Source organism: Ranitomeya variabilis, chromosome 5 (genome assembly GCF_051348905.1).
Source record: "Ranitomeya variabilis isolate aRanVar5 chromosome 5, aRanVar5.hap1, whole genome shotgun sequence".
In the NCBI taxonomy this organism is placed as follows: domain Eukaryota; kingdom Metazoa; phylum Chordata; class Amphibia; order Anura; family Dendrobatidae; genus Ranitomeya; species Ranitomeya variabilis.
The window spans coordinates 473,221,416-473,236,194 of record NC_135236.1 but is presented as its reverse complement, the minus strand read 5'-3'; the positions used below and the strand labels follow the sequence as shown (position 1 = coordinate 473,236,194).

The 14,779-nt window shown below is 40.9% G+C and overlaps 1 protein-coding gene across 11 annotated transcripts in view; it reads right to left on the bottom strand.

The window, feature by feature from the left end:
* Nucleotides 1-14,779, bottom strand: part of PPFIA2 (PPFI scaffold protein A2) — a 580,573-nt gene that overhangs the window by 187,435 nt on the left and 378,359 nt on the right. For all 11 annotated transcript variants that reach the window (XM_077265481.1, XM_077265479.1, XM_077265480.1 and 8 more), the window contains one exon: nucleotides 9,781-9,894. In XM_077265481.1, coding sequence (XP_077121596.1) covers nucleotides 9,781-9,894 — 114 coding nt within the window. The remainder of the gene's footprint in view (nucleotides 1-9,780; nucleotides 9,895-14,779) is intronic.

The following is a 14,779-nucleotide window of genomic DNA, read 5'->3' as shown; positions in this document are numbered from 1 at the left end:
TCCAGGCCTTTTATCTGCTTAATTGAGAATTACATATTGAAGGGATTGCCCACACCTGTCCATGAAATAGCCTTGGAGTCAATTGTCCAATTACTTTTGGTCCCTTTAAAAACAGGGTGGCACAGGTTAAGGAGCTGAAACTCCTAAACCCTTCATCCAATTTTAATGTGGATGCCCTCAAATGAAAGCTGAAAGTCTGAACTTCAACTGCATCTGAATTGTTTTGTTTAAAATTCATTGTGGTAATGCCTATAACCAAAAGTAGAAAAATGTTGTCTTTGTCCAAATATATATGGACCTAACTGTATATCTGGTGAGTGCAATCTTCTGGATTAACCTTTTAAACTTCTCAGATAAGACACTATTTGCGCTCTTTCCTTCAACAGATTTCATAGAATGTCCAAAATGTAAGAGCTGTCTTACTAATCAACGGCATGGCATTTGGGAGTGTCCACATCCTCAAAGCTATTGGCAGATTGTCACAAGATATGTCCACCAGTACAAGAAATTTTGTGTCCCTCTGACTCCACAGGCAATTCTGTTATAACAGATCTAGTGGGAATGATCTGGAAGGCAAGAATTTGGCTCCTCAGATGATTCACATGATGCAAGAGGTGGCTCTAAGATGTTTATTTCATCAGTGTCTTCTACAAGAGAGTCCTGAAACAGCAGCCATCATTGTACAGCTCAAACTATTATTTGGTAGTTTAGACCATCTTGATACAGGAACGTACAAAAACTGAGCTATGGGCAAATTCTTAATGAAATGGAAGACATAGTGAAACCCAATATTCCAGGGAAGAAAGTCAAGATCTTGTTTGCCCATTCACAGACAGAGAGGACTCCGCTGACCCATAAGAGCTTACATTCTACAGGACAGAGGTAAAGAGAACCTTGCTGATCATAAAAACGTACATTCTACAGGAGAGAGAGAACTCTGCTGACCATAAGAGCTTACACACTACAGAAGAGAACGAGGACCCTGCTATTCAAAAGATCTTACACTGCACAGGAGAAAGAGGACTCCGCTGACCATAAGAGCTTACACACTACAGAAGAGAGAGAGAAGACCCTGCTATTCAAAAGATTTAACACTGCACAAGAGAAAGAGAGGACTCCGCTGACTATAAGAGCTTACACTCTACAGGAAAGAGAAAAGGCGAGAGAACCATGCAGATCATAAGAGCTTACACACTAGAGAAGAGAGAGAAAGAGAGAGATCAGAAGAGCTTACAATCTACAGAAGAGAGAAGGCCCAGCTAATCATAAGATGTTACACTCTACAGGAGAGAAAGGAAAACAACTCTGCTGCACAAACTGTGCTCCTCTGGGAAATGCTGATCTGTGATGGCTCAGGTACTGAACCCCCCCCCCCATGCACGGTAGGATAATCTGTAAGAGGTCATAGTTGCAGGGCACTATAGGGAAGCCAGCAAGGCCACGCAAAATGACATTAGCCCACTTTCTTGGTGCTTCAGCAGTGTGAGAAATTGTACCAGACAAGTTTTTATTTTTTTCCTGAAAAGCAAATTGAATCAAATCTCAAAACATTTGAATTCAAAGGAAACCGTGAAGTTCAGGAAATTCAACTCAAATTCAATTATTTTTGGACAACTTAGCTGTAATTGCATAATTTTTTCTACATATTTAAAATGTACCATACTACAGTTCATAACAATATTGAAAGCTAATAAAAATAAAGTAAAATAAAACAACTTTTGGTAGTGCAGCTTCAGATATTCACTGAACGATCTGTAATATCTATCTTTTCAGTGTGCATAGGCTGCTACTGTTCTTGGCAGCAGGAGTTCTGCTCACACAGGGAAATGTGCTGCTGAAAAATTATCTTTTGTCCAAAGTATCATTTCGCTTGACAAATTTTTATTGTTTGTTGAGTGTTCGTTAGCATGTATAGAAAGCACAATTGTACATTCCTAGGAATGCTTGTTCACACTTTAATACACATAGTAAATTCATATAAAGTATTTGTTTACTGAGCTTCCCAGGCCCCACGGGCAATCAAACAGCAACTTTCCCAAGGGGCATCTGTAAAGGAAATGTGTATTAACCATCACTACACTAAAAAAAGATGCTGCTGGCTCTTACCTACGATATACATTCATTGCTGTAGAACAGACATAATATTTACCGCTTAACGCAGCATTCCCAATTCAGACAGTTATTATTATTATTTATTTATATAGCACCATTGATTCCATGGTGCTGTACATGAGAAGGGGTTACATACAAATTACAGATATCACTTACAGTAAGCAAACTAACAATGACAGACTGATATAGAGGGGCGAGGACCCTGCCCTTGCGGGCTTACATTCTACAGGATGGTGGGGATGGAGACAATAGGTTGAGGGTTGTAGGAGCACCCGTGTTGGTGAGGCGGTAGCTTCAGTAGTGGTGAGGAGGCAGCGGGGTCAGTGCAGGCTGTAGGCTTTCCTGAAGAGGTGGGTTTTCAGGTTACGTCTGAAGGATCCGAATATGGTTGATAGTCGGACGTGTTGGGGCAAAGAATTCCAGAGGATGGAGATATTCTGGAGAAGTCTTGGAGGCAGTTGGGTGAGGAAAGGATAAGTGTGGAGGAGAGAAGGAGGTCTTGGGAGGACGGGAGATTACGTGAGGGAAGATATAGGGAGATTAGTTCAGAGATATATAGAGGAAACAAGTTATGGATGGCTTTGTAAGTCAGTATTAGTAATTTGAACTGGATACGCTGAGGGAATGGGAGCCAGTGAAGAGATTTGCAGAGAGGGGAAGCGGAGGAGTAGCAAGGAGAGAGATTAATTAGTCGGGCAGCAGAGTTAAGGATGGACTGGAGAGGTGCAAAGGTGTTAGCAAAGAGGCCACAGAAAAGGATGTTGCAGTAGTCAAGGCGGGAGATGATGAGGGCATGCACAAGCATTTTAGTAGATTGACGGTTGAGGAAAGGACGGATTCTGGAGATATTTTTGAGCTGGAGGCGACAGGAGGTGGGGAGAGCTTGGATGTGCAGTTTAAAGGCCAGGGCAGAGTCAAGGGTTACTGTTGTGATTCGGTTCGTGGGCTCCCCCGGTGGTCTCTTGTGGTACTGGTGTCCTGCAAGCTTTGCCTTCTCAGTTCACCTGTTCCTATCAGGATGTGGGAGTATCCTATTTAACCTTGCTCCTCAGTCATTCTAATGCTGGCCATCAATGTATCCAGAGTGATTCTGTTGCATGTTCCTGCTCCCAGTTTTCTGCTCAGCTAAGTTGGACACTTTAGTCCTTAAGTCTATTTTTGTATGTTTTGTCCAGTTTGCACTTATGTGAATCTCTGCAGCTGGAAGCTCTTGTTGGGCTGAAATTACCACTCCAGTGGCATGAGTTGTCACATGAGTTAAGGTAATTTCAGGATGGTGTTTTGAAGGGTTTTGCAGCTGACCGCGAAGTCCTCTGTTGTATCTTTCTGCTATTTAGTTAGCGGGCCTCTCTGTGCTAAATCTGCTTTCATACTACGTGTGTCTTTTCATCTGCTCTCACCGTTATTATATGTGGGGGGCTCCTATCTCCTGTGGGGACATTCTCTGGAGGCAAGCCAGGACTGTGTTTTCTTCTACCAGGGGTAGTTAGTTCTCCGGCTGGCGCGCGGCATCTAGAGACAACGCAGGAATGCCCCCTGGCTACTTCTAGTGTGGTGTGTAGGTTTAGCATCGCGGTCAGCTCTAGTTTCCATCACCCGAGAGCTTGTCCGTTTATTCTATGCTTCTGATGTTTCCTTGCCATTGGAAACCATAACAGTATGGCCAGCCCAAAATGTTTAATCTATAGGCTGAAGCAGGAGAGAAAAGGAACTGTTTGAAACCTTTTTTTTTTTTTTTCCTTCCTCTGAAGTTGCACTCCAGCTCTAATTGCAGTCTCCTGTTTTCCTCTCCTCTTAACCCCTGAATGGCTCAGACTTTATCTGTTGAAATATGGATCCCCAGAGTCTGGCTACCAATTTGAATAATCTTGCCTCTAAAGTTCAGAATATACAAGATTTTTTGTTACATGCTCCTCGGTCTGAACCTAAAATTCCTATACCGGAGTTTTTTTCTGGAGATCGATCTTGTTTTCTAAATTTTAAATACAATTGTAAATTGTTTCTTTCGCTGAGATCTCATTCTGCTGGAGATCCTGCCCAGCAAGTAAAAATTGTTATTTCTTTACTGCGGGGTGACCCCCAAAATTGGGCATTTTCATTGGCACCAGGGGATCCTGCGTTGCTCAATGTGGATGCGTTTTTTCTGGCTTTGGGGTTGCTTTATGAGGAACCAAATTTGGAGATTCAGGCTGAGAAAGCCCTAATAGCCCTCTCTCAGGGGCAAGATGAAGCCTAAATATATTGCCAAAAATTTCGAAAATGGTATGCAATGTGATAGCTTTCTGTCCAGAAGCGAACGACAGATTTATAGGCGCAAAAATCATTTGTGCTTCTATTGTGGAAATTCTACTCATGTTATATCAGCATGCTCTAAACGAACAAAGAAAGTTGATAAATCCTCTGCTATTGGCACTTTGCAGTCCAAGTTTATTCTGTCTGTAACTCTAATTTGTTCGTTATCTTCTATTGTTGCGGATGCGTATGTGGATTCTGGCGCCGCTTTGAGTCTTATGGATTGGTCCTTTGCCAGGCGCTGTGGGTTTGATCTAGAGCCTCTGGAAGTTCCTATACCTTTAAAGGGTATTGATTCTACACCATTGGCTAGTAATAAACCACAATACTGGACACAAGTGACTATGCGTATGACTCCAGACCATCAAGAGGTGATTCGTTTCCTTGTACTGTATAATCTACATGATGTGTTGGTGCTGGGATTGCCATGGTTGCAAACTCATAACCCAGTCCTTGACTGGAAAACAATGTCTGTACTAAGCTGGGGATGTCAGGGAAATCATGGGGACACATCTTTGGTCTCCATTGCTTCATCTATTCCCTCTGAAATTCCTGAGTTTTTGTCTGATTATCGTGAGGTTTTTGAGGAATCTACTCTTAATTCTCTTCCTCCTCACAGAGATTGCGATTGCGCCATAGATTTGATCCCTGGCAGTAAATTTCCTAAGGGTCGTCTATTCAATCTGTCTGTACCTGAACATGCTGCCATGCGAGAGTATATTAGGGAGTCCTTGGAAAAGGGACATATTCGTCCTTCTTCGTCTCCTCTTGGAGCGGGGTTCTTTTTCGTAGCTAAAAGCGATGGTTCTTTGAGACCTTGTATTGATTATAGACTCTTGAATAAGATCACAGTCAAGTATCAGTATCCTTTGCCATTGCTGACAGATTTATTTGCTCGCATTGAGGGGGCGAAGTGGTTCTCTAAGATTGATCTTCGCGGTGCGTATAATTTGGTGCGAATTAAGCAGGGGGATGAGTGGAAAACCGCATTTAATACGCCCGAGGGCCATTTTGAGTATTTGGTGATGCCTTTTGGTCTGTCAAATGCCCCTTCGGTCTTTCAGTCTTTTATGCACAATATTTTCCGTGAATATCTGGATAAATTTATGATTGTGTATTTGGACGATATCTTGATTTTTTCGGATGACTGGGAATCTCATGTTCAACAAGTTAGGAGGGTTTTTCAGGTTTTGCGGACCAATTCTCTGTTTGTTAAAGGTTCAAAGTGTGTTTTTGGGGTTCAGAAGATTTCTTTTTTTGGGGTACATTTTTTCCCCCTCTTCTATTGAGATTTTCTTCTGCTCCGGTGTTGTGCCAGCCTGATGTTTCTCTTCCTTTTCAGGTGGAAGTTGATGCTTCCGAGATCGGAGCGGGGGCGGTTTTGTCGCAGAAAAGTTCAGATTGTTCAGTGATGAGACCTTGTGCGTTCTTTTCTCGAAAATTTTCGCCCGCCGAGCGAAATTATGACGTTGGTAATCGGGAGCTTTTGGCGATGAAGTGGGCATTCGAGGAGTGGCGTCATTGGCTTGAGGGTGCTAAACATCAGGTGGTGGTCTTGACTGATCACAAAAATTTGATTTATCTTGAGTCGGCCAGATGTCTGAATACTAGACAGGCGCGCTGGTCGTTGTTTTTCTCCCGGTTTAATTTTGTGGTTTCATATCTGCCAGGTACTAAGAATGTGAAGGCGGATGCCCTTTCTAGGAGTTTTGAACCTGATTCCCCTGGTGATTCTAAACCTACGGGTATACTTAAGGATGGGGTGATATTGTCTGCTGTCTTCCCAGACCTGCGACGTGCTTTACAAGAGTTTCAGGCGGATCGGCCTGATCGTTGTCCGCCTGGTAGATTGTTTGTGCCGGATGAGTGGACCAATAGAGTCATCTCGGAGGTTCATTCTTCTGCGTTGGCAGGTCATCCGGGAATTTTTGGTACCAGAGATTTGGTGGCTAGGTCCTTCTGGTGGCCTTCCCTGTCTCGGGACGTGCGTACTTTTGTGCAGTCTTGCGATGTTTGTGCTCGGGCCAAGCTTTGTTGTTCTCGGGCTAGTGGGTTGTTGTTGCCCTTGCCTGTTCCTAAGAGGCCTTGGACACACATCTCTATGGATTTTATTTCTGATCTCCCTGTTTCTCAGAAGATGTCCGTCATTTGGGTGGTGTGTGACCGCTTTTCTAAGATGGTTCATTTGGTGCCCTTGCCCAAGCTGCCTTCCTCATCTGAGTTGGTGCCCCTGTTTTTTCAGAATGTGGTTCGGCTGCATGGTATTCCGGAGAATATCGTTTCCGACAGGGGATCCCAGTTTGTGTCCAGATTTTGGCGGGCGTTTTGTGCCAGGATGGGCATTGATTTGTCTTTTTCGTCTGCATTTCATCCCCAGACAAATGGCCAGATGGAACGTACTAATCAGACCTTGGAGACTTATTTGAGGTGTTTCATGTCTGCTGATCAGGATGACTGGGTCTCCTTTTTGCCGTTGGCTGAGTTTGCCCTTAATAATCGGGCCAGTTCTGCCACTTTGGTCTCCCCTTTCTTTTGCAATTCAGGGTTCCATCCTCGTTTTTCATCTGGTCAGGTGGAGTCTTCGGATTGTCCTGGAGTGGATACCATGGTGGATAGGTTGCATCGTATTTGGGGGCAGGTGGTGGACAATTTGGAGTTGTCCTAGGAGAGGACTCAACGTTTTGCTAATCGCCATCGTCGTGTTGGTCCTCGTCTTCGTGTTGGGGACTTGGTGTGGTTGTCCTCCCATTTTGTCCTTATGAGGGTCTCTTCTCCTAAGTTTAAGCCTCGGTTCATCGGTCCTTATAAGATTTTGGAAATTCTTAACCCTGTGTCTTTTCGGTTGGACCTCCCAGCATCCTTTGCTATCCATAATGTCTTCCATCGGTCATTATTGCGGAGGTATGAGGTACCACTTGTGCCTTCTGTTGAGCCTCCTGCTCCTGTGCTGGTTGAGGGTGAATTGGAGTACGTGGTGGAGAAAATCTTGGACTCCCGTGTTTCCAGACGGAGACTTCAATATCTGGTGAAATGGAAGGGTTACGGTCAAGAGGATAATTCTTGGGTTACAGCTTCTGATGTTCATGCTTCGGATTTGGTCCGTGCCTTTCATAGGGCTCATCCAGATCGCCCTGGTGGTTCTTGTGAGGGTTCGGTGCCCCCTCCTTAAGGGGGGGGTACTGTTGTGATTCGGTTCGTGGGCTCCCCCGGTGGTCTCTTGTGGTACTGGTGTCCTGCAAGCTTTGCCTTCTCAGTTCACCTGTTCCTATCAGGATGTGGGAGTATCCTATTTAACCTTGCTCCTCAGTCATTCTAATGCTGGCCATCAATGTATCCAGAGTGATTCTGTTGCATGTTCCTGCTCCCAGTTTTCTGCTCAGCTAAGTTGGACACTTTAGTCCTTAAGTCTATTTTTGTATGTTTTGTCCAGTTTGCACTTATGTGAATCTCTGCAGCTGGAAGCTCTTGTTGGGCTGAAATTACCACTCCAGTGGCATGAGTTGTCACATGAGTTAAGGTAATTTCAGGATGGTGTTTTGAAGGGTTTTGCAGCTGACCGCGAAGTCCTCTGTTGTATCTTTCTGCTATTTAGTTAGCGGGCCTCTCTGTGCTAAATCTGCTTTCATACTACGTGTGTCTTTTCATCTGCTCTCACCGTTATTATATGTGGGGGGCTCCTATCTCCTGTGGGGACATTCTCTGGAGGCAAGCCAGGACTGTGTTTTCTTCTACCAGGGGTAGTTAGTTCTCCGGCTGGCGCGCGGCATCTAGAGACAACGCAGGAATGCCCCCTGGCTACTTCTAGTGTGGTGTGTAGGTTTAGCATCGCGGTCAGCTCTAGTTTCCATCACCCGAGAGCTTGTCCGTTTATTCTATGCTTCTGATGTTTCCTTGCCATTGGAAACCATAACAGGTTACTCCGAGGCAGCGCAATTCCAGTACGGGGGAAAGCGTGATGTCGTTAATTGAGATAGATAGGTCAGGTATGGAAGATCTCTGAGATGGAGGAAAGATGATGAGTTCAGATTTGTCCACATTGAGTTTGAGAAAGCGAGAGGAGAAGAAGGAAGATATGGCTAATAGACACTCCGGGATTCTGGACAGCAGAGAGGTGACGTCTGGTCTAGAAAGGTAGATCCGAGTATCATAAGCATAAAGGTGGTACAGGAATCCATGGGACTTTATGAGTTGTCCCAGGCCACGTGTGTAGATTGAGAAGAGTAGGGGTCCTAGAACAGAGCCTTGGAGGACTCCAACAGAGAGAGGGTAGGATGAGGAGGTGTGGGAGTGGGAGACGCTGAATGTGCGGTTGGAAAGGTATGAGGAGATCCAGGATAGGGCGAGGTCTTTGATGCCAAAGGAGGAGAGGATCTGTAGTAGGAGGCAGTGGTCAACTGTGGCAAAAGCAGAGGACAGGTCTAGAAGGAGGAGTACAGTGTATTGTCCGTTAGCTTTGGCTGTAAGTAGGTCATTAGTAATTTTGGTCAGGGCTGTCTCAGTTGAGTGATGGGGCGAAAACCAGATTGTAGATTGTCAAAGAGCAGGTTAGATGAGAGGTGGGAGGAAAGTTCAGCATGGACGTGCTGCTCCAAGAGTTTGGAAGCGGATGGGAGCAGCGATATTGGGCGATAGCTGGACATAGCTGTTGGGTCGAGGGTTGGAACAGTTTACATGCACCAATATGAAAGCTATAAAAGCATAACACAAAAAACGCAACATAAGTATAACGAGCAGATTTTCTATTACTTTCTTATTTTTTCTTTAAACAATATATCAATGAAGATGAGAGCTATCACCCTGAAGTCCAGGACAAGAGACAGTTCTCCACTCTTGGTGTTTTTAGCTTACATCAAATTGCTTAGACTGTAATGTCAGTCATAAATTAAAGGACCGCGTTATTACCAATTTTTCACCTCTAAATGCAAATAAGAATGTTTTCATTCACAGATAATAAGAAGGAATCATAAACATGTCAATTAGAAAAGCAAAGTATATTAGATGATATTGAAATGATTACATTTATATACCATCATAACAACCCCATGTATATGATATTAATGAATACCAGATCAGCGGCTAGTTGTAAACTCAGTGTGTAGGGGCTGTTGCAGAGAACTGGCGATGTTCACCTATTCAATAGAAAAGGAGCTCATCTGCAGTATAATTATCAGTATGATGATGAGGTATAATTGTCATTTTCTGTCATTTTTTGTCTAACACTGTGGTGAATCACTGTATTATTTGTGATATTTTGGAAATATAAATATTATGGTGCCAATACTCAAACAATATTCCGATGTAACCTATAAATTAGTTGATTAGTTTACATTGTAAAAAAATGTATAAATATATGGTATATATATTTATTATGCTGACCTTGTCATGAACCTTTTGTCCTTGCTCCATTGCATCCATAGGCTCCTGATCCGTCGCTTCCCCAGTGACCATCTTTCTCTGAATATGAGCATTTTGTTCCCTTAATGCAACAATCTGTAAATAAACATAAATTATATTACTAAAAAAATAGAAAATAGCATTTGATTTGTAAATTGCAGGTAGAGAATTAAACTTATCAACTGCATGGATTTGTTGACCCAGACAAAATATATATGTATAGAATTTGTTTTTTTGTTAATTACTAGTATAACACTAAGGGGTAATGTTTTTTACTGCAGAGAGCAACATACATACTGGCTCTACATGCCAATGTAAAGAGGCTTATTCACCGTGCAATGCTCCTCTGGGAAATTTAATATGCAAATTGCCTCTTCAGAGAGGAAGAGGACTTGAACTCTATAGTGCCACCTTTTGGAAGCAGCAGTCCTACAAGTCACTATCAACTCTTTAACGGGCCTTAAAATGTGACAGGATAAAGCCAAATAAGAATGTCAATTTGGAGACATTGTGCTTTGTGCTATTGCCCCTCGACAGTGCAAAGTATGAGAACTGATTTGGCTAGGTGAAAGGCTCTGGACTCCAGAGCCTCGCACGTAGCCAAATCAGTTCTCATAGGATGCGTATGGACTATTTTGCCTTTTTATGGGTGAAAAAATTGTCCAATGCATGGATTTATGAAAAGAGAATAGTCAGGGTAAAATGACTATATGTTTATGCATGGCATGAGCATTTCTATTGTTAGAAGAAAACACACAGAATGATTTTGTAAACTAGACCTCTACAGGGTACCTTTTTTTCTCTATTTGTACAAATAAAACACAACCGGCACACCTTCAAGAATCTCGCTATTGCATATGGTACTAATACTGGTCTTTCTGCACTTGATATGAAATATTAATGAAAAAGAAACAATCCAGCGAATAGGTTAAACAACATACATTACATTACAACTAGACCACTGTGGCCACCATATGGTAGGCTGACAAAGAGAATAACTATGTCAGAGTTGAAAATGTGCTAAGATAACAAAATATATAAAGTACTGAATGTTTTAAGATCATATCTAGAAAACCCAATGGATCTAAGGATACATCTGAAATGTAGAAATGATGGCATATACTTCAGCAATGTCTTGAAATGGTCAACTTGAAGAATGTTGTTTCAGAGCAAAGCCACAGTAAACACTCCATATCTGGTATGCTTTTATGTAGATACTACCAACGTTACCTACACAGAAATAATTGCTTTTTTCAATTTATTTCAATAGAAAAAAACTTTTTTGTATATACAGGATTACTGTAAATTGGAGTGAAAAAAAAAATTTTTTTTTCCAGCATTACTATAATATAGTAGAAGGCGTTCAAGAAAGCTTAATGTGGAAGAGTGGATTAAGGCTTAAAGGAACGCTAAATTAATATAATGCCCTAAAAAAAATCCCAGCACTTATTCCCTAAAGCCAATCTTTTAATTTGATCCTATTTTGCATCATATTGCAATCAAAGCTTTGAGAAATAACCTATCTGGCCATAAGCATGTGGACACCTGACTATCGTACCTATAAGCAATTGCTTGATTTCTGATTGCAAGTTGAAAGGCATAAATATGAGGTTGGTTCTCCTTTTGATGCTGCAAAAGCTTCCACACATCCAAGAAGGTCTATCACAAGATTTATGAGCATAGCTTTCAAGTTTCTATTAACTCTTCCTTAAAAACAATTGTGATGTCAGGCTCTGATATTGGAAAAGATATTCGCGATAAGAGTTCACCCCAAATGTGAGTGATGGGGTTAAGGTCAGAACTCTGTGCAGACCACTCCAGCTTCACCATACCAAGTTTGCCAAGCCATGCCTTTGGACTTGCTTTGTGCACTGAGGCACCATCATGCTGGAACATGTAGCATTAATATTACCTTGACTGAAAATAGGAGGCCTTGAGAAAACACTGATAAAAGGCCCTTACCACTAATTCTTCTCCATCAAATTTTATAACATGCAACTAGCATTTCCGTAGATAGCATTCTCCAGGCATCTGCCAAACGATTGTCCATCAGACTGGAAACATGTAATTTATTGCTCCAGACATCAAGATTCATTCACTGTTGTGTCCAACGGTGGCATGCTTGATACTATTTTAGAATATTTTACACAATATTGCCCCCAACTGAGTCAAACTATTTGGACAGAGAACTCAACTTAATAATAGAACTGCAATGAAAAAAGAACTAAATGCTCAGAGTATAATCCTTAAATATCAAATTTTATTAAACAAAATTAAAAAATTGATAATTAACCTACAGAGGCTGCTAAGCTTCAACAGACTGACCAGATAAAGTGCAAAATACATGACAATATAAATAATTATTTGTGCAAAATAATACAATAATTCAGTCATACAAAATGTCTGGAAAAAAACAAAAATAAAAAATAAAGAAAATAAAAGAGAAGAAGCACCACTTTGTATATACAGCAGGGATAAAAGTACAGGAAATCACCAATCATGCGCCTCCTGATGAAGTAGCAACGAAACGTGCGTTGGGGTGACGGGGCACACAAAGACTGACTTTACCACTCTATAAGTATCTTATATACTTTTCTTTCACATACTCATACTGTTTCACTACTTTAAAGCCCTAGTGGATTGAATGTGGCTTTTTACCACAGGCTACACTTTTGTTTGGTTACACTTTTGTTATTTTCTGACATCAGCATTTAAATGACACAATTTTGATTGGGCATCCTTACTAGCACATATGAGCCCCCCATCAGTCCAGCATTTAGCTAAGTTCACAATATACTGCAATATTTTAATACTGCTGTATATAGTACAAGAGTTTAAGATTTCTAAGGAGACTAAGAAAAAAAGTAATACAAATTTACTTATTTCTAAAAGAAATAATATAAATTGTTCTAAAAAAAATACAAAACATACAAGGTTGAATTTACCTATTCTCAAAAAAAGAAGAAACATTAAAAAAGAAACAAAGTCCGATCAATCCAAATACACACGCGGTCAAAATTGTTGGTACCCCTCGTTTAATGACAGAAAAACCCACAATGGTCACAGAAATAACTAGAATCTGACAAACGTAATAATAAATAAAAGACCTATGAAAATGAACAAATGAAAGTCAGACATTGCTTTTCAACCATGCTTCCACAGAATTTAAAAAAAAAAAATAGGCCTGGACAGAAATCATGGTACCCCTGAAAATAATGTGCCAAAAGGGACATGTTAAATCAAGGTGTGTCCACTAACTAGCATCACAGGTGTCTACAATCTTGGAATCAGTGAGTGGGCCTGTATATAGGGCTACAGATACTCACTGTGCTGTTTGGTGACATGGTGTGTATCACACTCAACATGGACCAGAGGAAGCAGAGGAAAGAGTTGTCTCAGGAGATTAGAAAGAAAATTATAGACAAACATGTTAAAGGTAAAAGTTATAAGACCATCTACAAGCAGCTTGATGTTCCTGTGACTTCAGTTGCACATATTATTCAGAAATTTAAGATCCATGGGACTGTAGCCAACCTTCCTGGACATGGCCGCAGGAGGAAAATTGATGACAAATCAAAGAGACGGATAATACGAATGGTAACAAAAGAGCCCAGAAAAACTTTTAAACAGATTAAAGGGGAACTTCAAGCTCAAGGAACATCAGTGTCAGATTGCACCATCCGTTGTTGTATGAGCCAAAGTGAACTTCATGGGAGATGACCAAGGAGGACACCATTGTTGAAAAAATAATAAAAAAGCCAGACTGGAATTTGCCAAACTACATGTTGACAAGCCACAAAGCTTCTGGAAGAATGTCCTATGGACAGATGAGACAAAAATGGAACTTTTTGGCAAGTCACATCAGCTATATGTTTACAGATGGAAAAATGAAGCATATCAAGAAAAGAACACTGTCCCTACATGCAAGAATGGCTAAGAGGAAAATATTGGACTATTCTGAAGTGGCCTTTTATGAGCCCTGACCTAAATCCTATTGAGCATCTTTGGAAAGAGCTGAAACATGCCATCTGGAAAAGGCAACCTTCAAACACGAGACAACTGGAGAAGTTTGCTCTTGAAGAGTGGGCCAAAATACCTGTCGAGAGGTGCAGAAGTCACATAGACAGTTACAGGAATCAATTGATTGCAGTGATTGCTTCAAAAGCTTGTGCAACAAAATATTAAGTTAAGGGTACCATCATTTCTGTCCAGGCCTATTTCATGAGTTTAATTTTTGAAACAATTCTGTGGAAGCATGGTTGAAAAGCAATGTCTGACTTTCATTTGTTCATTTTCATAGACCTTTTATTTATTATTACTTTTGTCAGATTCAAGTTATTTCTGTGACCATTGTGGGTTTTTCTGTCATTAAACGAGGGGTACCAACAATTTTGACCATGTGTGTATATAAAAAATATTTAATCCATATGGTAAACATAGCAGGAAAAAAATAAAAACTGCTGTATTTCAGCAGTTGCACCTTCACCCAAAGATGTGTTAAAATGCAATCAAAACATTGTATGCACCCCAAAATAATACAATTGAAAACAGTAAAAACAAAACAACACACAGCCCCATTGTCAGAAAAATAAAAAAAAAAGGTATGGGTCTCAGAAAATGGTAACACAAGTGAAATTTTATTTTCTGATTTATTTTTTTTTTTATAAATAAATGAAAAACCATACTAGCTTAGTATTTTTTTTACTGCATACTGAATGCCATAAACACAAACCCCGCAAAATAATTTATGAATTTTTAACCCATTAAACCCAATTTGGAATTTTCATTCTTGTTATTCAATTTATTCTACGGTAAAGTGCATGGTGAAAAGAGGGAAGGATTACCTCGGCACTTCCATCCTATAAACTACAAATAGTCCTTCAAGAATACAAGCCCTCGTATGGTTGTGTCGCTGGGAAAAAAAGTTATGGATCTTGGAAGAAGGAGAGGAAAAACAAAAGAGCAAAAATGAAAATTGCCT